Raw genomic sequence first — 27,058 nt, forward strand, 5'->3', positions numbered from 1 at the left:
CCAACCAATCTGTACGTCTTTGGAGCGTGGTTGGATGTGGCACCCAGAGGAAACCCACGCAGGGGAGAACGTGCAAACTCCGTACAGACAGCACCCGTAGTCAGGATCGAACCCGGGTCTCTGGCGCTGTGCGGCAGCAACTCTACCGCTGCGCCACCGTGCCGCCCGCGTGAGATTCCTGTCAGTTTCTGTTCCACTCTGGTGCTGAACGTCGTGCTTTATCTTTCAAATGCAGATCCCTTGCCACGAGATCGTCTCGGCAGTCGGGCGATGCGCGGCCTGACGCCCGATGTCCCACCACATCATCAGATGAAGGGTGAACGTGAGCTCAACAGGAGCCCCACGCCCCTTCAGAGTAGGACGAACGCCGGGCTTCAAGCTGGAGGTAATGCAGCATGTCAAGCAGCACTTCTGGAGAACATGGACAGGCAATATTTTGGGTCGGGACTCTTCTTCAGACGGTGAAGGATCAAATGTGATCTATGAAGAAGGGTACTGATCCAAATCGTCGTCTCTCCATGTTCTCCAGAGTTATAGACAATAATAGACAATAGGTGCAGGAGGAGGCCATTCGGCCCTTCGAGCCAGCACCGCCATTCAATGTGATCATGGCTGATCATTCTCAATCAGTACCCCGTTCCTGCCTTCTCCCCATACCCCTGACTCCGCTATCCTTAAGAGCTCTATCTAGCTCTCTCTTGAATGCATTCAGAGAATTGGTCTCCACTGCCTTCTGAGGCAGAGAATTCCACAGATTCACAACTCTCTGACTGAAAATGTTTTTCCTCATCTCTGTTCTAAGTGGCCGACCCCTTATTCTTAGAATTGCTGCCTGATCCAAAGAGTAAAAACGGGGCAAGAGTGGACGTTGGGCCCCCGGAGAATGATGGAGGGGAAATGATGTCGGGAAATCAAGAAATGGCAGAGGAATTCAATAACTTTTTTGCATTAGTCTTCACGGTGGAAGACAGCAGCAGTGTGCCTGCAAGCCTAGAGCGTCGAGAGGTGGAAGTTAGTGGAGTGCCGATTACTAAGGAGAAGGTGGATGAGTCACCTGGATCCGATGGACTGTACCCCAAGGTTGGGAAGGAAGTGGCCTCAGAGATTGTGGAGGCATTAGTTGTGTTATTTCAAGAATCACTAGTTAGAATTGGTTCCTGAAGATTGGAAAATTGCAAATATCACCCCGCTGTACAAGATGGGAGGAAAGCAGAAGAGCGGAAACTATAGGCTGGTTTGCCCAACTTCGGTGGCTGGTAAGATTTTAGAGTCAATTATAAAGGATGAGGTTACGCAGTACTTAGAAGTTCACGGTAAAATAGGCCAAAATCAGCATGGTTTTGTGAGTTCTTTGAGGAAGTTACTAGCAGGGCAGACAGAGAGGAGGCAGTAGATGTTGTTTACGTAGATTTTCAGGCCTTTGATCGGGTGATGCACATAGACAATAGACAATAGACAATAGACAAAAGACAATAGACAATAGATGCAGGAGTAGGCCATTCAGCCCTTCGAGCCAGCACCGCCATTCAATGTGATCATGGCTGATCATTCTCAATCAGTACCCCGTTCCTGCCTTCTCCCCATACCCCCTGACTCCGCTATCCTTAAGAGCTCTATCTAGCTCTTTCTTGAATGCATTTAGAGAATTGGCCTCCACTGCCTTCTGAGGCAGAGAATTCCACAGATTCATAACTCTCTGACTGAAAAAGTTTTTCCTCATCTCTGTTCTAAATGGCCTACCCCTTATTCTTAAACTGTAGCCCCTTGTTCTGGACTCCCCCAACATTGGGAACATGTTTCCTGCCTCTAACGTGTCCAACCCCTTAATAACCTTATACGTTTCAATAAGATCCCCTCTCATCCTTCTAAATTCCAGTGTATACAAGGCTAGTCGCTCCAGTCTTTCAACATATGACAGTCCCGCCATTCTGGGAATTAACCTAGTAAACCTACGCTGCACGCCCTCAATAGCAAGAATATCCTTCCTCAAATTTGGAGACCAAAACTGCACACAGTACTCCAGGTGCGGTCTCACTAGGGCCCTGTACAACTGCAGAAGGACCTCTTTGTTCCTATACTCAACTGCTCTTGTTATGAAGGCCAACATTCCATTGGCTTTCTTCACTGCCTGCTGTACCTGCATGCTTCCTTTCAGTGACTGATGCACTAGGACACCCAGATCTCGTTGTATGTCCCCTTTTCCTAACTTGACACCATTCAGGTAATACTCTGCCTTCCTATTCTTACCACCAAAGCCTTTGATAGGGTGCTACACATCAGGCTGCTAGGGAAGATGAGAGCCCATGGTATTGTATATTAATGATTTGGATAAGGGGATTGAAGGCTTTGTGGCCAAGTTTGCAGATGATGCTAAGATAGATGGAGGGGCAGGCAGGGTAGAGGAAGCAGGGACTCTGCAGAAGGGCTTGGACAGTTTAGGAGAGAGGGTTAATTCTACTAGAACTTGTGAACAAAAACAAAAAAGACGCAATGTGCTGGAGTAACTCAGCGGGTCAGGCAGCATCTGTGGAGAACATGGATAGGTGACGTTTCACAGAGTGCTGGAGTAACTCAGCGGGTCAGGCAGCATCTGTGGAGAACATGGATAGGTGACGTTTTGGTTCAGGACCCTTCAGATTGATTATAGGGTGGGTGGGAATGAATGGTGGGGGGAGAAAGCTGGAAGAGAGGGGGGGCAGGACAAAGCTAGGCAAGTTACATTTCTGACTTTTACCTAATAATCTGCTTATCAAAATCCCCCTTCATCTGTATCCACCTATCACTCGACAGGCTTTGTCCTGCCCCTCCTCTCTTCCAACTTTCAACCCTCTCCCCCCCCCCCCCCCCCCCCCGCCCCACCAAATGAGTCAGAACAAGGTTTCTGACCCAAACTGACTTGAATAATAAGTCTTATGTAATCACAAGGAACTGCAGATGCTGGAATCATGCATAGAACACAAAGTGCTGGAGTAACTCAGCAGGTCAGGCAGCATCTGTGGAGAACATGGATAGGTGACGTTTCACAGAGTGCTGGAGTAACTCAGCAGGTCAGGCAGCATCTGTGGAGAACATGGATAGGTGACGTTTCACAGAGTGCTGGAGTAACTCAGCGGGTCAGGCAGCATCTCTGGAGAACACGGTTGTGTAGCATTTCAGGTCGAGACCCTTCTTCAGACCTTTGTGTCTATCTTTGGTACAAACCAGCATCTACAGTTTCTTGTTTCTTCCTTTCTTCAGACAACTGGAGATGGCCAGTTCATGTACTGGAGTGAATTGTGTAATGAACCAAATTTCTCAAAATGTGCCTCTTTCCTGGAATACCCAAGTTGCTTTGCGATTTACTCTCCAAAAAAATATTGATTTTCCAGAAATAGTTCTGGAAAAAAAGTCAGACTGACAAAATTCAGACTGTACAGCAGATTTAGCTCCGTTAACAGAGGTTAAACTTCAAAACAATATAGTGTCTTGAAGGGTCTCAGCCCGAAACGTCACCCATTCCTTTTCTCCAGAGATGCTGCCTGTCCTGCTGAGTTACTGCAGCTTTTTGTGGCTATCTATAGTATCTTTTCCACAGGAGATCCCTTTTAGAAACATAGAAACATAGAAAATAGGGGCAGGAGGAGGCCATTTGGCCCTTCGAACCAGCACCGCCATTTATTGTGATCATAGCTGATCATTCACAATCAGTAACCTGTACCTGCCTTCTCCCCATATCCCCTGATTCCACTAGCCCCTAGAGCTCTATCTCACTTAGAGTTATTTAAAGTTATTTCAAGAATCACTAGTTAGAATTGGTGCACTTCACTTGAGTGCACTTCACTTGATCAGCCAAACAACGAGTGAAATGAAATATCACGAACAATTGATGTTTAGTTTAGTTTAGAGATACAGCGCGGAAAGACACCCTTCGGGCCCACCGGGTCCACGCTGACCAGCGATCCCCACACATTAACACTATCCTACACACATTAGGGACAATAGGTGCAGGAGGAGGCCATTCGGCCCTTCGAGCCAGCACCGCCATTCAATGTGATCATGGCTGATCATTCTCAATCAGTACCCCGTTCCTGCCTTCTCCCCATACCCCCTGACTCCGCTATCCTTAAGAGCTCTATCTAGCTCTCTCTTGAATGCATTCAGAGAATTGGCCTCCACTGCCTTCTGAGGCAGAGAATTCCACAGATTCACAACTCTCTGACTGAAAAAGTTTTTCCTCATCTCAGTTCTAAATGGCCATTTTTACATTTTTTACAGACAATTTTTACATTTTAGCAAGTCAATTTCCTCTACATACCAGTATGTCTTTGGAGTACCCTCATTAGTAATTCAGGACTGTGCCACAGGAGGTGTAATGGTAGACTTCTAACACAACTCGATTACATTTTTCAGACAAATGGCACTTTTCTGACCTCTCAGCAGAAGGTTTCCGGTCCCATTCCTCTCATCACTCCACACCCAAGTCAAGGCACTCCAGAAGCAATGCGCGCTCACACGAAGAAGGCAGCATCGCGGAAAATGGAAGCGTCTCAGCATGTTTAAGCGAAGATGATGAGAAGGAGGGTGAACTAAAACCGAAGGACGTGTACACATATTCATCACAGCCGAGGTCAGCTCCTCACTGCAGGTTGCACAACGTTTCATCACAAGGCATCATGTGGACGGTGGAAATGAAGGGTGATGGAGAACAGGACATCTCAGATGATAGAGAAGCCCAAATGGAGGATGATTTCCACCGACATTATAGCAGTGAGGAGGTACGTTCTATTTGGATCTTGCTCCCGTTTATTTCGAGAGGGCTTGAATACCAAAACAGGGATGGAACGCAGAGATAGACACAAAATGCCGGAGCAACTCAGCGGGACAGGCAGCATCTCTGGATAGAAGTATGAACATTGACTTCGCTAAGTTAAAGTTACCCTTGCTTTCCCACTCTCTCCATCCACCCCCCCTTCCCAGTTCTCCAACCAGTCTGACTGTCTCCGACTACATTTTATCGCTTGTTTGCATTGTTGTTACCTTCTCCCAACTAACAATGATCTATTCTACATGATCTCCATCACCTTTGTCCCATTTATACACCTTACACTTCATTATCTATGTATCTCTCTCTCCCCTGAAGAAGGATCTCAACCCAAAATGTCACCCATTCCTTCTATCCAGAGATGCTGTCTGTCCCGCTGAGTTACTCCAACGTTTTGTGACTATCTCCAGTTTAAATTAGCATCTGCAGTTCCTTCCTACACATGTAACGCTGAGTGAGGCTCCACAAGGCGCTGGTCAGGCCGCACTTGGAATATTGTGAGCAATTTTGGGCCCCATATCTGAGGAAGGATGTGCTGGCACTGGAGAGGGTCCTGAGGAGGTTTACGAGAACGATCCCAGGAATGAGTGGGTTAACTTCGGTACCGAACGACAAATAAATCTCTGTTATACCTGTTATATATGATGAGCGTTTGTCGGCACTGGGCCTGTACTCGCTGGAGTTTAGAAGGATGAGGGGGGACTTCAGTGAAACTTACTGAATAGTGAGCGGCCTGGATAGAGTGGATGTGGAGAGGATGTTTCCACTAGTGGGAGAGTCTAGGACCAGTGGTCACAGCCTCAGAATTAAAGGACATTCCTTTAGGAAGGAGAGGAGGAGGAATTTCTTTAGTCAGAGGGTGGTGAATCTGTGGAATTCTTTGCCACGGAAGGCTGTGGAGGCCAAGTCAATGGATATTTTTAAGGCAGAGATAGATAGATTCTCGATTAGTGCGGGTGTTAGGGGTTATGGGGAGAAGGCAGGAGAATGGGGTGAAGAGGGATAGATAGATTAGCTACGATTAAATGGCAGAGTAGACTTGATGGGCCGAATGGCCTAATTCTGCTCCTATCACTTATGAATTAAGCCCAGCTGAACACTTCCAATAGACATCAGAATGTGTTGGGAAACATCATCCTTCAGAAAGTGAAGTGATTTGCATTGACAAACCTTAAACAATGTTTCCATGTCATCTGAACAACATGCTCTCCTTAAATATGATCCTGAAGATATCCTTAGTTATCATAATTATTGTAAAGAGTGAGAGAAATTCAAAGCAGCAGAAGTCATTTGTCATGTTGCAATTTATTTAAACCAAGAGCAATTGAAACTAGATTGGAAAAAAGTTCAATATCTTATTTAATTTTGAAAGGAATTACTTTGGTGAACCGCTTGCATTGTGCGGTGTAGTAATTGCATTTAATATGCCATGGTGATGGTTGTGGATAAAATGATTTTTAGTTGTATCAAAAGATTGTTATTTTTTCTGCCATTCATTTCATCACAAAGATTATTTTTGCTTCCACGAATTAGCAGCATTCGCTGAATAACAAGTGAACGTAGCTTCAAAGATTAAATGTAATAACAATGAACTGCAGCTGCTGGTTTATGCAGAGATAGGCACAAAGTGCTGGAGTAACTCGGCGGATCAGGCAGCATCCTTGGAGAACTTGGATATCCATTGACTTGGCTTCCACAGCCGTCTGTGACACACGTAGATGGGGAAAGAAAGAAAATAATTAAAATAACTGTGTAACAAATAGAAAATAGAGGGATGAATTAGCTAAAGTAGATTTAGACGCAAACATAGCTTGTTCGTAGATGGACGTCAACAAAGCCAGTAATGAAAAGTGAAAAGAATAAAAATGAGGGAATTAGACCAGAATATCAGCATAAAGAATAATACGAATGGAATAAGCAGTGGATTTATGGGCGTTTGCCTGAGTAATGAGGTTGTAATTTAATCTTGAGGTGGGCATTCATTCTCATGGTTTTTGCATTCCAACTGAATCTTGAAATTAAATTGCAGTATTTTATTCAGGATTTATCATCTGCTATTTTTGTAACACGTCCTGTGGTGCCAATAGAGTGGAAATGGTATTTAATGAAGGTTAAAAGTAGCGCAGAAATGCCATTGATAGAGGAGAGGGCCGGACTATTGTGACGTTACTTTCAAATAATATTGCCATGTGTTTCCCGGGGATCTTTAGCAAGGTTTCTTTTTATGATTGTGACCACATTAGTTGTCGTGTTTTGTTCGACAGATGAAATTAAGCCAATGATTTTTGATGATATTTTAAGTTCTGAAAGGCATATGAACAGGTGTTTGAATATGGACCAAATTACAACTGTTCTAAAAACACCTTCACCGATGCATAACTGTTTCTGAAATTTTTCATAATACTCATAAACTGGATTAATATGAAGGCTATTTAATTCGGAGCCTAAATTGCATTGAGTAAAAATTCTATTCCCCTTTCTGATTAAAGCTGACATTTAATTCAAAGGCAAGTATGCAAGGCGGGTTATTTCCCAGTCAAGCAAGCTGTTGGGAAGATGAAAGGAAAATAGTCTGAAGTATCAAACATTTTTTTTTGTCATTTGTTTGGCCCTTTCAGCAGTATTCAGAAGCAAGAGTAATTAGCATTATTTCCTAAGGTGACAGGTTCGTTAGATGTTCTTTCAAAAATGTTTGGGTAAATAGACAATAGACAATAAGTGCAGGAGTGGGCCATTCGGCCCTTCGAGCCAGCACCGCCATTCAACGTGATCATGGCTGATCATCCACAATCAGTACCCCGTTCCTGCCTTCTCCCCATATCCCTTGACTCCGCTATCATTCAGAGCTCTATCTAACTCGTACGGTCTAACTTGTGGGTTCTAAAATGGTACCATGGCTCCTTGGATGAGCAGATGGTTTTTGATGAGCAGGAAAGGATTATGTCCATGCAGCTCCATTAATTATAGAGTCATAACAGCATGGACCACAGGCCCTTCGGCCCAACTTGCCCGCACCGACCAACATGTGTAGGAAGGAACTGCAGATGCTGGTTTAAACTGAAGATAGACACAAAATGCTGGAGTAACTCAGCAGGACAGACAGCATCTCTGGAGAAAGGGAATTGGTGACATTTCTGGTCAAGACCCTTCTTCAGACCAATATGTCCCAGCTACACTAGTCCCACCTGCCTGCGTTTGGCCCATATCCCTCCAAACCTGTCCTATCCATCTGATTGTTTCTTAAGTGTTACAGTCGTCTCTGCCTCGACTACCTCCTCCAGCGGTTCATTCCATATAGCCACCCAACCTTTGTGTGAAAAGGTTACCCTTCAGATTCCTATAAAACCTTTACCCCTTCATCTTCAGCCGATGTCCACTGGTTCTCGATTCGTTCTCGATTAATTATTTTAACCTTATTCGGTAAAACCACAATTATATCTGGATTCTGTCTCTAGGAAATGCAACAGCAACATTTAAGAGGCATGGGATGGATGGATGGTTGGATGTGGGCAACATGCCGACAGTTTCAGTCAGCATCACGGTTTGCACAGAGTGTGGGCCCAAGGGCCGGCTCCAATGCTCTACTCTTGTATCTCCTTAGACAGGGAGAAACAATCTCCTTGGCAAAAGGGCAGATAACCAATTGTCATCAATGTAAAGGAATGGCAAAAATTACGATAAGGCACATGGATAGGACAGGTTTGGAGGGATATGGACCAAGCGCAGGCAGGTGGGACTAGGGTAGCTGGGACATTGTTGGCCGGTGTGGGCGAGTTGGGCCGAAGGGCCTGTTTCCACACTGTATCAATCTATGACTCTATGACTTGAAGGGATTTTGGATATGATCCCTAACCTCTGCAGTAGCTTTTTCAGATCCAGTTTCAGATTTCCAACATGTGCGGAATTATGCTTCTGATGAATTCTTTTTTTTTTGTTGCAATAGTTTCTGCAAGGGCCTGTTTCTGCGCTGTATCTCCAAACTAAACAAAACTAATAGAATATAACCCGACTTCATACCACCTATTCGCCTGGACTTGGAGGAATGTGCAGTCAGAATAATTCGATAGACCTCGTTATACCATGAGATCCAGATCCTAGTTATCAATGAGATCAAGCCCAAAGCTCGAAATTAGAAAGTCCTACCAATATTCCTACTTGCAACCTCACAAGGCCTTCCAAATTCAATAACTCACTGCCTTTGAATAATAGTTCAGGGAGTGCAATCACTTTTCAAGTTATGCTCCAAGAATTTATTTGCATCATCTGTTGTAAAGTTTTCTTCAGTCTTAGCACTCTAAGCTCCAGAGGGAAATCATTCTCATTGTCAGAATAAGTACATGACAGAGCAATTATTCTTACAAAATTGATCAATATTCTTGGCAGGAATCAGCATCTTAATTTATCCAAGGTTGATATAGATTCTTTTTCATGCATGCAGTAGTACATGTATTTGTTCGACACAGAATGCTAGAGTAACTCAGGCAGCATCTCTGGAGACAAGGAATAGCTGACGTTTCACAGAGTGCTGGAGTAACTCAGCAGGTCAGGCAGCATCTGTGGAGAACATGGATAGGTGATGTTTCACAGAGTGCTGGAGTAACACAGCGGGTCAGGCAGCAGTTGAGGCCAATTCATTGGCTATATTTAAGAGGGAGTTAGATGTGGCCCTTGTGGCTAAAGGGATCAGCGGGTATGGAGAGAAGGCAGGTACGGGATACTGAGTTGGATGATCAGCCATGATCATATTGAATGGCGGTGCAGGCTCGAAGGGCCGAATGGCCTACTCCTGCACCTATTTTCTATGTTTCTATGTTTCATCTCTGGAGAACATGGATAGGTGACGTTTCACAGAGTGCTGGAGTAACTCAGCGGGTCAGGCAGCATCTGTGGAGAACATGGATAGGTGACGTTTCACAGAGTGCTGGAGTAACTCAGCGGGTCAGGCAGCATCTGTGGAGAACATGGATAGGTGACGTTTCACAGAGTGCTGGAGTAACTCAGCGGGTCAGGCAGCATCTGTGGAGAACATGGATAGGTGACGTTTCACAGAGTGCTGGAGTAACTCAGCGGGTCAGGCAGCATCTCGGGAGAGAAGGAAGAGGTGACGTTTCGGGTCGGCTCCCTTTTCCTGACCCCTGACATAAACCAGCATCCGCACTTCCTTATGACACTATATCCATCTGTTGTTGCCGGCCCAAAGTCTGTTTAAAACACTGAATTTTAAGTCAAAGAATGTGCATAAAAATGTAAGATAAAACCTATGAATCTGGACAGCAGGGTTAATCAACATTTAATATAAAACACATTTAAATAGTTTTGTTTATTATCTTCACATGCACCGATATACAGTGAAAAGCCTTTGTTTGTATCCTATCCAGTCAAACTAAAAACTATCAAATGGTGAAATGATCCCCTTGAACTTCGTCCCCTTTGATCTCTCGTTTTCACACCTTACCCTTCCACATCTCTGTGCCTCCCTCTCCCCTGACATCAGTCTGAAAGATGGTCTCGACCCTAAACGTCACCCATTCCTTCTCTCCAGAGATGCTGCCTGTCCCGCTGAGTTACGCCAGCGTTTTGTGTCTATCATTTCACCAAAATTTCCTAAGTCTCTAGAAATAACAATCTACCTTTTCCTTCGGATTGATAAAGGGACTGTTCAAATAGAAATGTGTATTGCATTTGACCCTAATTGATTACTTCATTCACTCTTCCAATTTATAAAGGAAAAAGCGGGTAGCTTGTTGAAATTGGTTGATGACAAATTTGTAATCAGGCTTAGAACCTGGAAGTAGACAATAGACAATAGACAATAGGAGTAGGCCATTCGGCCCTTCGAGCCAGCACCGCCATTCAATGTGATCATGGCTGATCAATCTCAATCAGTACCCCGTTCCTGCCTTCTCCCCCTGACTCCGCTATCCTTAAGAGCTCTCTCGAGCTCTCTCTTGAATGTATTCAGAGAATTGGTCTCCACTGCCTTCTGAGGCAGTGAATTCCACAGATTCACAACTCTCTGACTGAAAAAGTTTTTCCTCATCTCCGTTCTAAATGGCCTACCCCTTATTCTTAAACTGTGGCCCCTGGTTCTGGACTCCCCCAACATTGGGAACATGTTTCCTGCCTCCAACGTGTCCAACCCCTTAATAATAATATATCGATAAGATCCCCTCTCATCCTTCTAAATTCCAGTGTATACAAGCCTAGTCGCTCCAGTCTTTCAACATATGACAGTCCCGCCATTCCGGGAATTAACCTAGTAAACCTACGCTGCACGCCCTCAATAGCAAGGACAGCACAGGAACAAGCCCTTCGACCCACGAGGTTGCTGTTGAACAAGTTGCTGCATTAAACTAATCCCTTCTGCCTGTACATAATCCATTTCCTTCCATTGCAGGCATATCCTAGTAAACACCACTGTTGTGTCTGCCTTCACCACCACCCCTGGCAGCATGTTCCAGGCACCCACCACTCTCTGTAAAAAAGCACACCTCTCTGAAACTTTCCCCCTCTCACCTTAAAGATACGACTTCTAGTATTTGGCATTTTCACCCCGGAGAAAAAGGTTCTGACTGCATACCTTCTCTACGCCTCTCATCTATATATTAAAACTCTCGTTTGTTATCTTGTTTGTGACTGAACTTCAGCCAAAACGGTACACGATAGCGCGACAATTTTAGGCCCGCCTTACTCACCATCGTCACTTTAGTGATAATGCAAGTAGTTTTATTGAAATCGGTGTTATATTTTTTAAGTTATTCACATTTTTAAGTTTAAAAGGAGGGGAGGGGGAGGGGAGGAGGGAGGGGGAAGGGGGGAGTGGGGGAGAAGGGAGGGGGGGGGGGTTGAGGAGAGAGGGGAGTGGGGGAGGACAGGGTGGTGCACCAATGCAGGAGAGGTTTGGGCCCAACAGGTCCACTTGGTCTAGTGATTTTATAAATTTCTATCGAGTCTCCCCCTCAGCCGACCCTCCGGAGAAAACAATTCATGTTTGTCCATCCTCTCCAAACAACTGCTACCCTCTAATCCAGGCAGTGCCCTGGTAAACCTCTACTACACCCTCTCCAAAGCCTCTACATCCTACCCTCTCTGTGATAGACTGGCACACCATTGGCATAGCAAATACCACATGTATTGGAACTGTCGCAGAAAATGACATGGGTGGAAACGCTAATAACGGTGGCGCAGCGATAGAGTTGCTGCCTTACAGCGTTTGCAGCACCAGAGACCCAGGTTCCATCCTGACTACGGGTGTTGTCTGTACGGAGTTTGTACGTTGTATCCATGACCTGCGTGGGATTTCTGCGAGATCGTCGGTTTCCTCCCTCACTCCAAAGACGTACAGGTAAATTGGCTAGGTAAATGTAAAAATTGTCCCTAGTGTGTGTAGGATAATCGCTGGTGGACGCGGACCCAGTGGGCCGAAGGGCCTGTTAATCGCTGGTGGGCGCGGACCCAGTGGGCCGAAGGGCCTGTTTCTGTGCTGTGTCTCTAAACTAAACTAAACTAAAATTCAGAGTGAAAAGTGAACATGAATGATCAAGATATTCCAGGGTTTTGGAGTTAAATGGTAAGTCGAAATGGAGCAACGGTTTGCTATATTAAAGAGTAGCTGAAATGCTGGAGTAACTCAGCGGGTCAGGCAGCATCTGTGGAGAACATGAATAGGTGACGTTTCACATAGTGCTGGAGTAACTCAGCGGGTCAGGCAGCATCTCTGGAGAACATGGATAGGTGATGTTTCACAGAGTGCTGGAGTAACTTAGCGGGTCAGGCAGCATCTCTGGAGAACATGGATAGGTGATGTTTCACAGAGTGCTGGAGTAACTCAGCGGGTCAGGCAGCATCTCTGGAGAGAAGGAATGGGTGACATTTCGGGTCAAGACCCTTCATCAGACTAATTTGCGATATTAATTGTTGTCTACATTTTATATGAGAAAGGGGTTGACTAGTCAGGGAGGAGAGGGAAGATTGATAAAATTGACTTGAATGGAGAGGCAAGAAATAGATGTTACTAGTTATTATATTCATTACACATCCATGTCATAAGTAATTCATTATGCCTCAAATTGATTTTCAATTTTAATCAAAATTTGCAATAACCAATTACATTTTATTAAAAAAATAAAGGAGGATTCACTGAACGGAATGACCAAACTACCTTTGGAAACCATGACGAGTGCAGAAGTCTCGGCGGTCAATCAGCCGTTGGGAGTTTTGGAAGCAAGAACAGGATCTGCTTCAGTGGAACGACCCTTGAGGGGAACTCCTGCTCTGGCCAAAATGGACTCGCACAAGTTTCCGAGCAGTCTCACTCCAGTCCAAAGCAAATCTCCCACCATGTTAGATGTTCCAGACACTGAAACCAACTTGAAAAAGGTGAAAGATGCCCAATCTAGGACCATGGTCAAAACATCGCTGAAAGAAATTCCAAAGGAAGACTCAAGACTAACTACAGAGACATTTGTAAGTTTTTATTTCCGATTTCATTAGAATACGTGCATTGATATAACGTTTGGCTCCATTAATAACTTTTTATTAATAAGTATTCTTGTATGTCTTTTTTTTTAACAATGCATTAGCTTAGGAAGTTGAAATGTGTAGTAAGGAACTGCAGATGCTGGTTTACACCAAAGATAGACATAAAATGCTGGAGTAACTCAGCGGGACAGGCAGCATCTCTGGAGAGAAGGAATGGGTGACGTTTCGGGTCGAGTCTGAAGAAGGGTCTTGACCCGAAACGTCACCCATTCCTTCTCTCCAGAAATGGTGCCTGTCCCGCTGAGTTACTCCAACTTTTTGTGTCTAGCTTAGCAAGTGGTAATTAAATATATACATATTTTATATCAGCAGCAAACAGACAAGATATTTTCTACGATTATCTGCAGGAATAAAAGCTCTGTTCCCATTTGTTCCCATCTCTTTTGTTTTCTTCGTTAAAAAGATAAATTTAAATTCAGAAAGAATAATAGCAAGCTCCAATACGACAGAAATATTTTAATGATCAATTTAGTTAGATAATTTGTTAGCAATTTTGCATTCAGAATATCTTTCTAGACCAATTTGGGTCTTTTATTGCTCCAATTAATTGCACATTGCTGCATCACTAACCTTCTGATGTACATCATTTTCAATCGTGCACAGTTTATCAGCCCCAGATCTCCTGTAAACTAATACTACTTGTAATCAAAATTAGTGAAACTATGATTTTATTTACTTTCTTATGCAAAGTAATCGTAAAAATAAAATGTGACTCAACTGAAGCAGCGGGAAAATAGGAGTAATAACAACCGAGGGGAAACATCTGAATTACACCGATCAGCCAAAACATTATGACCACTGACAGGTGAAGTGAACAACATTGATTATCTTGTTACAATGGCACCTGTCAAGGGGTGGGATATATTAGGCAGCAAGTGAACAGTCAGTTCTTCAAGTTGATGTGTTGGATGCAGGAGAAATGGGCAGGAGTAAAGACCTGAGCAACTTTGACAAGGGCCAAATAATTATGGTCAGACGACTGGGTCAGAGCATCTGTGAAACGGCAAGGCTTGTGGGGTGCTCCCGGTCAGCAGTGGTGAGTACCGACCGACAGTGGTCCGAGGAGGGACAAACCACAAACCGGCGACAGACAGGGTGTTGGGCGCCCAAGGCTCATCGATGCGCGAGGGCAACGAAGGCTATCCCGTCTGGTCCGAACCGACAGAAGGTCGACTGTGGCACAAGTCACAGAAAATGTTAATGGTGGTCACGGGAGGAATGTGTCACAATACACAGTGCATCGCACCCTGCTGCGTATGGGGCTGCACACGGAGGACCAACAGCATATTAGGCAGGTGGTCATAATGTTTTGGCTCATCAGGTCATAATGTTTTGACTGGTCGGTGTATATGTGGACACACGGATGTAGATGTTTAATTTAGAGAAACAGGCCCTTCGGCCCACCAAATCCACGCTCACCAGCGATCCCCGCACACTAGCACTATCCTACATTCAAGGGACAATTTACAGATCTTTACTGAAGCTAATTAACCTACATACCTGTTTGTCTTTGGAGTGTGGGAGGAAACCAGAGCATCTGGGGAAAACCCACGCAGGTCACGGGGAGAACGTACAAACTCCGTGCAGACAGCAACCCTAGTCAGGATTGAACCTGGGTCTCTGGCACTGTAAGGCAACAACTCTACCGCTGAACCATTGCACCAGCCCTTGACACGATGCTGGACACAGAGTGCTGGAGTAACTCAGCGGGTCAGGCAGCATCTCTGGAGAACGTGGACAGGTGACGTTTCACAGAGTGCTGGAGTAACTCAGCGGGTCAGGCAGCATCTCTGGAGAACATGGATAGGTGACATTTCACAGAGTGGTGGAGGAACTCAGGGGGTCAGGCAGCACCTCTGGAGAACATGGATAGGTGATGTTTCACAGAGTGCTGGAGTAACTCAGCGGGTCAGGCAGCATCTCTGGAGAGAAGGAATGGGTGACATTTCGGGTCAAGACCCTTCATCAGACTAATTTGCGATATTAATTGTTATCTACATTTCATATGAGAAAGGGGTTGACTAGTCAGGGAGGAGAGGGAAGATTGATAAAATTGACTTGAATGGAGAGGCAAGAAATAGATGTTACTAGTTATTATATTCATTACACATCCATGTCATAAGTAATTCATTATGCCTCAAATTGATTTTCAATTTTAATCAAAATTTGCAATAACCAATTACATTTTATAAAAAAAAATAAAGGAGGATTCACTGAACGGAATGACCAAACTACCTTTGGAAACCATGACGAATGCAGAAGTCTCGGCGGTCAATCAGACGTTGGGAGCTTTGGAAGCAAGAACAGGATCTGCTTCAGTGGAACGACCCTTGAGGGGAACTCCTGCTCTGGCCAAAATGGACTCGCACAAGTTTCCGAGCAGTCTCACTCCAGTCCAAAGCAAATCTCCCACCATGTTAGATGTTCCAGACACTGAAACCAACTTGAAAAAGGTGAAAGATGCCCAATCTAGGACCATGGTCAAAACATCGCTGAAAGAAATTCCAAAGGAAGACCCAAGACTAACTACAGAGACATTTGTAAGTTTATCAGCCCCAGATCTCCTGTAAACTAATACTACTTGTAATCAAAATTAGTGAAACTATGATTTTATTTACTTTCTTATGCAAAGTTATCGTAAAAATAAAATGTGACTCAACTGAGGCAGCGGGAAAATAGGAGTAATAACAACCGAGGGGAAACATTTGAATTATACCGATCAGCCAAAACATTATGACCACTGACAGGTGAAGTGAACAACATTGATTATCTTGTTACAATGACACCTGTCAAGGGGTGGGATATATTAGGCAGCAAGTGAACAGTCAGTTCTTCAAGTTGATGTGTTGGGATGCAGGAGAAATGGGCAGGAGTAAAGACCTGAGCGACTTTGACAAGGGCCAAATTGTTATGGTCAGACGACTGGGTCAGAGCATCTCTGAAACGGCAAGGCTTGTGGGGTGCTCCCGGTCAGCAGTGGTGAGTACCGACCGACAGTGGTCCGAGGAGGGACAAACCACAAACCGGCGACAGACAGGGTGTTGGGCGCCCAAGGCTCATTGATGCGCGAGGGCAACGAAGGCTATCCCATCTGGTTCGAACCGACAGAAGGTCGACTGTGGCACAAGTCACAGAAAATGTTAATGGTGGTCACGGGAGGAATGTGTCACAATACACAGTGCATCGCACCCTGCTGCGTATGGGGCTGCACACGGAGGACCAACAGCATATTAGGCAGGTGGTCATAATGTTTTGGCTCATCAGGTCATAATGTTTTGGCTGATCGGTGTATATGTGGACCCACAATGTAGATGTTTAGTTTAGAGAAACAGGCCCTTCGGCCCACCAAATCCATGCTGACCAGCGATCCCCGCACACGAGCACTATCCTACATTCAAGGGACAATTTACAGATCTTTACTGAAGCTAATTAACCTACAAATCTGTACGTCTTTGGAGTGTGGGAGGAAACCAGAGCATCCGGGGAGAACACACGCAGGTCACGGGGAGAACGTACAAACTCCGTACAGACAGCACCCGTAGTCAGGATTGAACCTGGGTCTCTGGCACTGTAAGGCAGCAACTCTACCGCTGAACCATTGCACCAGCCCTTGACACGATGCTGGACACAGAGTGCTGGAGTAACTCAGCGGGTCAGGCAGCATCTGTGGAGAACATGGATACTGACCTCGGGTGCTGTCTGTGTGGAGTTTGTTCGTTCAGGGTTTCCTCCGGGTACTCCGTTTCCCTCCCACAGCTTAGACCTGCAGGTTTGTAGGTTAACGATACACTACGATACAATAGAACTTTATTTATCCCAGGAGGGAAATTGGTCTGCCAACAATCATAAAACACAAGATACATGAAACATGGAATTAAAGTGACAAGTAGAAAGTCCAGGATTGGGGGGGGGTCAGTCTCAGTCTCAGTCTCAGTCTCAGTCTCAGTCTCAGTCTCAGTCTCAGTCTCAGTCTCAGTCTCAGTCTCAGTCTCAGTCTCAGTCTCAGTCTCAGTCTACCCCACGACAGAAGGGGGCGGAGTTGTACAGTTTGATAGCCACAGGGAAGAAGGATCTCCTGTGGCGTTCTGTGCTGCATCTTGGTGGGACCAGTCTGTTGCTGAAGGTGCTCCTCAGGTTGACCAGTGTGTCATGGAGGGGGTGGGCTGTATTGTCCCAGGATGCTCTGCAGTTTGAGGAGCATCCTCCCCTCCAAGACCCACCTCCCATGAACCCAACTCCAACTCCACCCCCAGGACGGAGCCGGCCATCCTGATGAGTTTGTTGATCCTGTTGGTGTCCGCGACCTTCGCCCTGCTGCCCCGGCACACGGCAGTGATGAAGATGGCACCGGCCACCACCGACTGGTAGAACATCTGCAGCATCTCACTGCAGACGTGGAAGGAGTGGAGCCTCCTCTGAAAGTACAGCCGGCTCTGTCCCTTCTTGTACAGCGCCTCAGCGGTCCAGGACCAGTCCCGTTTACTGTCCAGGTACACTCCAAGGCACTTGTACTCCTTAGTAAACTGCACATCCACCAATGATGGAGACAGGGGTGCTCCTCTTCTCCTAAAGTCCACCACCAACTCCTTGGTCTTGTTGGTGTTGAGCTGCTGGTGATTCAGCCCACACCACTCAACAATGTTGTTGACCCCACCTCTGTATTCAGTTTCCCTCCCCCTCACCGATGCAGCCCACAATTGCAGAGTCGTGCAGAGTTACTGTAACTTGCCCTTGGGCGTGTGGTGAGTGGGTGAGAGAGTGGGATAACATGGGGAGCAGTGTGAGCGGGCGGTCCTGACGTTTTGTTTCATTGGCTGTGTTAGGAACATGACTGGCTGAAATACCAGCCCAAGGACATGAGCGAATCTGATGAGGCGAGGATGCTGGCCAGCCTACGGAGGCAGCAGCTGGAGGAAATGGAGGACGACGGCAAGACGACCCACCTGAACGCGGTCCAGCTCGGGGACTGTGCGTACGGCGACGACAGCCTCAGCACGAGCAGTGACGACACCAGCATCTGGGGCACCCAGCACCCTGGACCGGTGAGACCCACGGGCCCAGCCAGAACCGGTTCCAGCGTACACCCACGGTCACTGTGTGCAGCCGTGCGCACATGTGTCGGCACAGAGCAGGAAAATGGCAGGGAAGGCAGGCATTGTGGAGAATCAAAATTGGGACGGCGCGGTGGCGCAGCGGTAAAGTTGCTGCCTCGCAGCGCCCGTGACCCGGGTTCGATCCGGACCACAGGTGCCGTCTGTGCGGAGTTTGTACGTTCTCCCCGTGACCTGCGTGGGTTTTCTCCGGGCGCTCCGGTTTCCTCCCACGCTCCAAAGACGTGCAGGTTTGTAGGTTAATTGGCTGGGCAAATGTAAAAATTGTCCCTAGTGTGTGTAGGATAGTGTTAATGTGCGGGGATCGCTGGTCGGCACGGACCCGGTGGGCCGAAGGGCCTGTTTCCGCGCCGTATCTCTACACTAAACTGAACTAAACATCTGTGGGTGCAATGATATGATTTTGCTTTGTTCATAATTCCAACAATAGTTTAATCCATTTAAAATAAATAGATGGGCACATCAATAAAAATAGCGCAAGGAATGTTAAGTGACAACAACAAAAATGCTGGAAATACACAGGTCAGGCAGAATCTGTGGAAAGAAAAACAGCTAAAATTTCGGACATCAAATGTTGGAGTAACTCAGCGGGTCAGGCAGCATCTCTGGAGAACATGGATAGGTGACGTTTCACAGAGTGCTGGAGTAACTCAGCGGGTCAGGCAGCATCTGTGGAGAACATGGATAGGCGATGTTTCACAGAGTGCTGGAGTAACTCAGCGGGTCAGGCAACATCTGTGGAGAACATGGATAGGCGATGTTTCACAGAGTGCTGGAGTAACTCAGCGGGTCGGGCAGCATCTCTGGAGAACATGGATAGGTGACGTTTCACAGTGCTGGAGTAACTCAGCGGGTCAGGCAGCATCTCTGGAGGACGTGGATAGGTGACGTTTCACAGAGTGCTGGAGTAACTCAGCGGGTCAGGCAGCATCTCTGGAGGACATGGATAGGCGATGTTTCGGGTCAGAGTAAAGAAGGGTCCCAACCCAAAACATCACCTATCCATGTTCTCCATAGATGCTGCCTGACCCGCGGAGTTACTATGGTTGATCTAATATGGTTGATCTACAATTCCTAATTGTCATTTTTAAGGAGGATCTTGCATTTTTGCTTAACATTGTGATTTAATTCACCCAGAGAGTTGTGAATTTGTGGAATTCTCTGCCACAGAGGGCAGTGGAGGGCAATTCACTGGATGAATTTAAAAGAGAGTTAGATAGAGCTCTTGGGGCTAGTGGAATCAAGGGATAAGGGGAGAAGGCAGGCACGGGTTACTGATCGGGGATGATCAGCCATGATCACAATGAATGGCGGTGCTGGCTGGAAGGTGCCGAATGGCCTCCCCTGCACCTATTTGCTATGTTTGGGATCCTTTATCATTTTCAGATATTTAATCACATTATTCATAGATGCTGATTGAGGCACTCTAATTAAAAGTATATTTTTCCTGATCAGCAGATTCTCACCCATATTTATAAAATCTTCCAAGTTAAACGTGTCACAGGATATGGTTTAGTGCGAGTGAGAGCATATCAATTACATTTTAAACTGCCCACTTGCTGGTTTATGGGAGACTTTAAGACTAATTGTCGTAATGAGCTGAGTAACAAGTTGAACAAGTGCTCCACTTCATAAAAACGGTACAGTTTTCACCTGGAGCATGTCATGTACTCAATGTCAAAACTCTACCGCCAAAAGGATGATTAAACTACTTACAATTTAAAAATCCATAGAAAGATATTTTTGATTTTTCCTATTGAACTGCAGATGCTGGTTACTGTGCAACTGGACACAAAAAACTAGAGTAACTCAACGGGTTAGGCAGGTGCTGCCTGACCAGCCAGCTGTGTTTTTCCGACACTCTGTGTCCTTTGTATCCTTTCAAAATAAGTACGTTTGTGAGTGAAACTTGTGTTATATTCTTATCAAAACGTATAAGATTATTAAGGGGTTGGACACGTTAGAGGCAGGAAACATGTTCCCAATGTTGGGGGAGTCCAGAACCTGGGGCCACAGTTTAAGAATAAGGGGTAGGCCATTTAGAACGGAGATGAGGAAAAACTTTTTCAGTCAGAGAGTTGTGAATCTGTGGAATTCTCTGCCTCAGAAGGCAATGGAGGCCAATTCTCTGAATGCATTCAAGAGAGAGCTGGATTGGGCTCTTAAGGATAGCGGAGTCAGGGGGTATGGGGAGAAGGCAGGAACGGGGTACTGATTGAGAATGATCAGCCATGATCACATTGAATGGCGGTGCTGGCTCGAAGGGTCGAATGGCCTCCTCCTGTACCTATTGTCTATTGTCTATTGTCTATAATCTATGTAAAAGTGGGTGTATTTTCATAGGATTGCTTTAGGATTGGAGGAACTCAGCGTGTCAGGCAGCATCTGTGGAGGGAATAGTTCAGGTCGGGACCCTTCCTCAGCCTGGACATTCAGATAATTTTGGATTCTTTATCATTTTCAGATATTTAATATTTTAAAATACTTCAGATACTTTTAATTAGAGTGTCTCAATCAGCAAAAGCAATCCATCCTGGATCATAAAATATAATAATGGGAGATCCTTTGTTGGGTACATTCCAGGTGAGATCCCTTTATAGATTCTTGGAGACACCCTGCCGCCCATATGTTACTTTAAACCACTCTGATATCCCAGCACTCCAGATACCTGATTGACCCTAGTTGACCTGTTGCCTGCCCTCTTTACCAGAGCATGGCTCCAAGTTTAAACACCTGTTGGGGAATGAACTCCTAGCTCATTGGCAGGGCATAGAACGGTGTCGGATCCTTCCAGCCAAGAAGGATGCAAGATGCAGACAAAAGGAACTGCAGATGCTGGTTTACAAGAAAAAAGACACCAAGTGCTGGATATATATATAAGAAAATAACTGCAGATGCTGGTACAAATCGATTTATTCACAAAATGTTGGAGTAACTCAGCAGGTCAGGCAGCATCTCGGGAGAGAAGGAATGGGTGACGTTTCGGGTCGAGACCCTTCTCATATCTGTTGTCACCCTCTTGTCTCCTTTACATCTCTAGTCTTTATCCACCCATCAGCTAATGTAACTCGCCTTCACCTGTATTCACCAACCACTTGCCAGGCCACCACCTGCCACCACCTCTGTTTTCCACCTTTCTCCCTCCGTGGAGGAGGAAGGGACAAAGGTGCAACACAACAGACAGATCGTCAGCACTCCAGAATAACTAGTGGCGCCACAGTGGCTCGGCTAGTATTGCTGCTGCCTCACAGCACCAGAGTCCCGGTCCAATCCTGACCTCGGGTGCTGTCTGTGAAGAGTTTGTACGTTCTCCCTGTGACCGGGATGGATGGGTTTCCTCCAGGTGCCCCGGTTTCCTCCCACATTCGAAAGACGTGCGGGTTTGCAGGTTAATTGGCCTCTGTAAATTGCTCCCAATGTACAGGGAAAAGTGAAATAACATAGAACTGGGGTGAACGGGTGCCAGAGGTGATAGGGGAGAAGGCAGGAGAATGGGGTTAGGAGGGAGAGATAGATTATCTGCAATTGGATGGCAAGTAGACTTGATGGGCCGAATGGCCTGATTCTGCTCCTATCACTTATGATCTTACGAACCGGCGATCGATGGTTGGTGTAGACGCTGTGGGCCGAAGGGCCTGTTTCCATGCTGTCTCTCTAAAACTGAAAGTGAAAGTAGGTCGATGTCATCTTCCGTGAGCAACAGGTTGGTGAGGACTTGCGTGTGTAAGGTCGGCGAGCTGACTAAGGCCTCCGGCCATGGTTACGTGCAAGCTCAGCCCCGTCAGTCATGGTTAACATCACCTCGCTCCTGAGCTCCTCCACCTGAAGCACATTTTCCACACCACCACCACCGCTTGGTGCAGCCCACTGTCACTGGCCCGGTAAGCAGGTTGACAGACAGGTTGACAGCTGACAACGGCATGGATACTGCCCCGGGTTTTATACAACATTGAGGACATTCCTACTGTTGTTATTATGTTGAATATTGTGGTTACAGGCCCGTTAATCTGCTGCAAGTATAGATTTCATAGTTCCATTTCGGCACACAGGACAATTAAAAACATCTCGACTCTTGGGAACATAGAGCAGTACAGCACGCGAGCAGGCCCTTCGGCCCACAATGCCTGTGCCAACCACGATGCCAAGATAAACTGATCTCCTGTGACCACAACTCATCCATATCCCCCTCCGTTCCCTGAAAGCCTCTCAACGCCACTATCGTATCTGCCTCCACCCCCACCCCAGGCAGCACGTTCCAGGCCCCCACCACCCTCTGTGTCAAAGAAACTTACCCCACACATCTCCTTTAAACTTTGCCCCTTCTTACCTCAAAGCTACGCCCTATAGTTTTAGTTTTTTAGTTTAGAGATACAGCGCGGAAACAGGCCCTTCGGCCCACCGGGTCCGCGCCGACCAGCGATCCCCGCACACTAACACTATCCTACACCCACTAGGGACAATTTTAAAAAAAACATTTACCAAGCCAATTAACCTACAAACCTATACACATCGTTGGAGTGTGGGAGGAAACTGAAGATCTCGGAGAAAACCCACGCAGGTCACGGGGAGAACGTACAAACTCCATACAGACAGCACCTGCAGTCTGGATCGAACCCGGGTCTCCGGCGCTGCATTCGCTGTAAGGCAGCAACTCTACCGCTGCGCCACCGTGACCGCCCTAAAACCCGTAGTCTTTTACATTTCCACCCTGGGGGGGGGGGAAAGTTTCTGGCTGTCTATCCTATCTATGCCTCCCATCATATTATGCACTAGCATCAAGTCTCCTCTCAACCTCTAATCCAGGCAGCATCCTGGTAAAATGTAATGTTGTAAAGTTGCTGTCTGGGCCATTTTACCTATTGCCATTGAGTCAGAGGGTGGTGAATCTGTGGAACTCATTGCCACAGAGGGCTGTGGAGGCCAAGTCAGTGGATATTTTTAAGGCAGAGACAGACAAATTCTTGATTAGAACGGGTGTCAAGGGTTATGGGGAGAAGGCTGTTGAAAGACTGGAGCGACTAGGTTTGTATTCACTGGAATTTAGAAGGATGAGAGGGGATCTTATCGAAACGTATAAGATTTTATTTAGGGGTTGGACACGTTAGAGGCAGGAAACATGTTCCCAATGTTGGGGGAGTCCAGAACCAGGGACCACAGTTTAAGAATAAGGGGTAGGCCATTTAGAACAGAGATGAGGAAAAACCTTTTTAGTCAGAGAGTTGTGAATCTGTGGAATTCTCTGCCTCAGAGGGCAGTGGAGGCCAATTCTCTGAATACATTCAAGAGAGAGCTAGATAGAGCTCTTAAGGATAGCGGAGTCAGGGGGTATGGGGAGAAAGCAGGAACGGGGTACTGATTGAGAATGATCAGCCATGATCACATTGAATGGCGGTGCTGGCTCGAAGGGCCGAATGGCCTACTCCTGCACCTATTGTCTATTGTCTAAGGCAGGAAAGTGGGATTAGGAAGCAGGAATCAGCAGTGGTGGAGTAGACTCGATGGGCCGAATAGCCTAATTCTACCCCTATATCTTGTGAACTTGTGAAATGATTGAAATAATTTCCATCTCTCGTAATGTAAGAAAATAACTGCAGATGCTGGTACAAATCGAAGGTATTTATTCGCAAAATGCTGGAGTAACTCAGCAGGTCACGCAGCATCTGAGGAGAGATTCCTTCTCACCATTCCTTCTCTCCATCTCTCGTAAGATAAGCACAATTTATTCAGTGGTTTATTTGAACGTATAAATATTTGCAGTATAAAGTAAACACCATTGAGAAAACTCTGGGAGAATTGCAGAAAGTTACATTCTGAAGTGTAGGTGACATCAATCACACATCCATTATCCGAGCGTTGAGTCAATTTATACTCTCTGAAGTATTCTGCCTGGTCAACAGAAGTTTTATCTGTGCAAAGCTATTGAAAGTTCACTCTGTCTTGCATTTGTTACCTTTTCTGTTTTGTTAATAATAGATGACAGAATTGAAAATATAGTGCCAACCAAAAGCTGTTTGCTCTGGAGGAACTCTTTATTTTTAATAACTTGGTCATTGCCAATGATATAGGAGATGACAAAAACTGGAGCTTATTTTTTAAAAATCAAATAAAAGGTTTATCTTAAGGGAAATCAATTTTGCATGTCTAGAGAAAGCACGATCACAAAGTAAATTGTAATTTCAGTAATGAATGCACAAGACCCGGAGAGAGGAGCTGATGAATCTGGAGATACTCCTTATGTGGTATCATCTGCCTGACTTCGCTTGCATTTTTATATTTGCAGAATATAATGACAATTATCAATAATCACTAAGATACTTTTTTTAATATTATGGATGGCACAGTGGCACAGCAGTAGAGCTACTGGCCTCACAGCGCCCGAGACCCGTGTGCGATCCTGACTACGGGTGCTGTCTGCGTGGAGTTTGTACCTTCTCCCCGTGACCTGCGTGGGTTTTCTCCGGGTGCTCCGGTTTCCTCCCACACTCCAAAGACGAAGAAAGTTTGTAGTGAAGAAAGCCAATGGAATGTTGGCCTTCATAACAAGGGGAGTTGAGTATAGGAGCAAAGAGGTCCTTCTGCAGTTGTACAGGGCCCTAGTGAGACCGCACCTGGAGTACTGGGTGCAGTTTTGGTCTCCAAATTTGAGGAAGGATATTCTTGCTATTGAGGGCGTGCAGCGTAGGTTTACTAGGTTAATTCCCGGAATGGCGGGACTGTAATATGTTGAAAGACCGGAGCGACTAGGCTTGTATACACTGGAATTTAGAAGGATGAGAGGGGATCTTATCGAAACGTATAAGATTATTAAGGGGTTGGACACGTTAGAGGCAGGAAACATGTTCCCAATGTTGGGGGAGTCCAGAACCAGGGGCCACAGTTTAAGAATAAGGGGTAGGCCATTGAGATGAGGAAAAACTTTTTTAGTCAGAGAGTTGTGAATCTGTGGAATTCTGTGCCTCAGAAGGCAGTGGAGGCCAATTCTCTGAATGCATTCAAGAGAGAGCTAGATAGAGCTCTTAAGGATAGCGGAGTCAGGGGGTATGGGGAGAAGGCAGGAACGGGGTACTGATTGAGAATGATCAACCATGATCACATTGAATGGCGGTGCTGGCTCGAAGGGCCGAATAGCCTCCTCCTGCACCTATTGTCTATTGTAAGTTAATTGGCTTCGGTAAAATTGTAAGATTGACCTCAGTGTGTAGGATAGTGTTAGTGTACAAGGATCGCTGGTCGGCGCGGACTCGGTGGGTCGAAGGGCCTGTTTTCGCATTGTCTCTCTAAGCTCCAAATGTTACTCTAAACTCTAAACTACTATCTACCTCATTGGTGACTCTCGGACTATCTTTGATCGGACTTTACTGGCTTTGCCTTGCACTAAACGTTATTCCCTTATCATCTATCTATACGCTGTAAATGGCTCGATGGTGATTATGTATTGTCTTTCTGCCGACTGGATAGCACGCAGCAAAAGCTTTTCACTGTACCTCGGTACTCGTGACAATAAACTAAACTGAAAATGTTATGAGCAAGGCAAAATAAACACATAATGAGACCACAGCTAGAGCATTTCATACAGTTTTGGCCTCCTTGACTGCTTTGCAATAAGAGCAGCCAAGGTTCATCACATTGGTACCTGGGAAGGCAGGTCTGGAAGACAAGGTGACCTTGTGCTTTTGCCCGGCACTGGGCAAAGTGGCAACGTTTCTGTCTCTGAACTCTAGCGGAAAACAGCAAAATGGCAAGCATTCTTGAACAGAAAAGAAAAATCTACCTGAGAGAAGTGCCAGGAAAAAACCTGGCAGATAACACAGGCATAAACCAGAATCTGCAGTCCTTGGATAGTTACAAAATGCTGGAGTAACTCAGCATCTCTGGGGAGAAGGAATGGGTGACGTTTTGGGTTGAGACCCTTCTTCAGACTGGGATGTCTTGATCTGAAATGTCTCCAGAGATGCTGCCTGTCCCGTTGAGCTACTCCAGCCTTTTAACATATAACAACTACAGCATGGAAACAGGCCTGTCCGGCCCTACCAGTCCACGCCGACCACTCTCCCTGACCTAGTCTCATCTACCTGCACTCAGACCATAACCCTCCAATCCCCTCCTATCCATATACCTATCCAATTTACTCTTAAATAATAAAATCGAGCCAGCCTCCACCACTTCCACCGGAAGCCCATTCCATACAGCCACAACCCTCTGAGTAAAGAAGTTCCCCCTCATGTTACCCCTAAACCTTTGTCCCTCAATTCTGAAGCTATGTCCCCTTGTTGGAATCTTCCCCACTCTCAAAGGGAAAAGCCTACCCACGTCAACTCTGTCCGTCCCTCTCAAAATTTTAAAAACCTCTATCAAGTCCCCCCTCAACCTTCTACGCTCCAAAGAATAAAGACCCAACCTGTTCAACCTCTCTCTGTAGCCTAAGTGCTGAAACCCAGGCAACATTCTAGTAAATCTCCTCTGTACCCTCTCCATTTTGTCGACATCCTTCCTATAATTTGGCGACCAGAACTGCACACCATACTCCAGATTTGGCCTCACCAATGCCCTGTACAATTTCAACATTACATCCCAACTTCTATACTCGATGCTCTGATTTATAAAG

General features: G+C 45.9%; 1 protein-coding gene across 1 annotated transcript in view; it reads left to right on the forward strand.

Moving 5' to 3' along the window:
• The window catches only part of cfap20dc (CFAP20 domain containing), a 184,807-nt gene that overhangs the window by 101,539 nt on the left and 56,210 nt on the right, over positions 1-27,058 (forward strand). Inside the window, exons 10-14 of the mRNA XM_078413761.1 lie at positions 236-385; positions 4,390-4,754; positions 12,932-13,267; positions 15,547-15,882; positions 18,166-18,384. Coding sequence (XP_078269887.1) covers positions 236-385; positions 4,390-4,754; positions 12,932-13,267; positions 15,547-15,882; positions 18,166-18,384 — 1,406 coding nt within the window. The remainder of the gene's footprint in view (positions 1-235; positions 386-4,389; positions 4,755-12,931; positions 13,268-15,546; positions 15,883-18,165; positions 18,385-27,058) is intronic.

The sequence above is a fragment of the Rhinoraja longicauda genome, chromosome 17 (genome assembly GCF_053455715.1).
Source record: "Rhinoraja longicauda isolate Sanriku21f chromosome 17, sRhiLon1.1, whole genome shotgun sequence".
Classification (NCBI taxonomy): domain Eukaryota; kingdom Metazoa; phylum Chordata; class Chondrichthyes; order Rajiformes; family Arhynchobatidae; genus Rhinoraja; species Rhinoraja longicauda.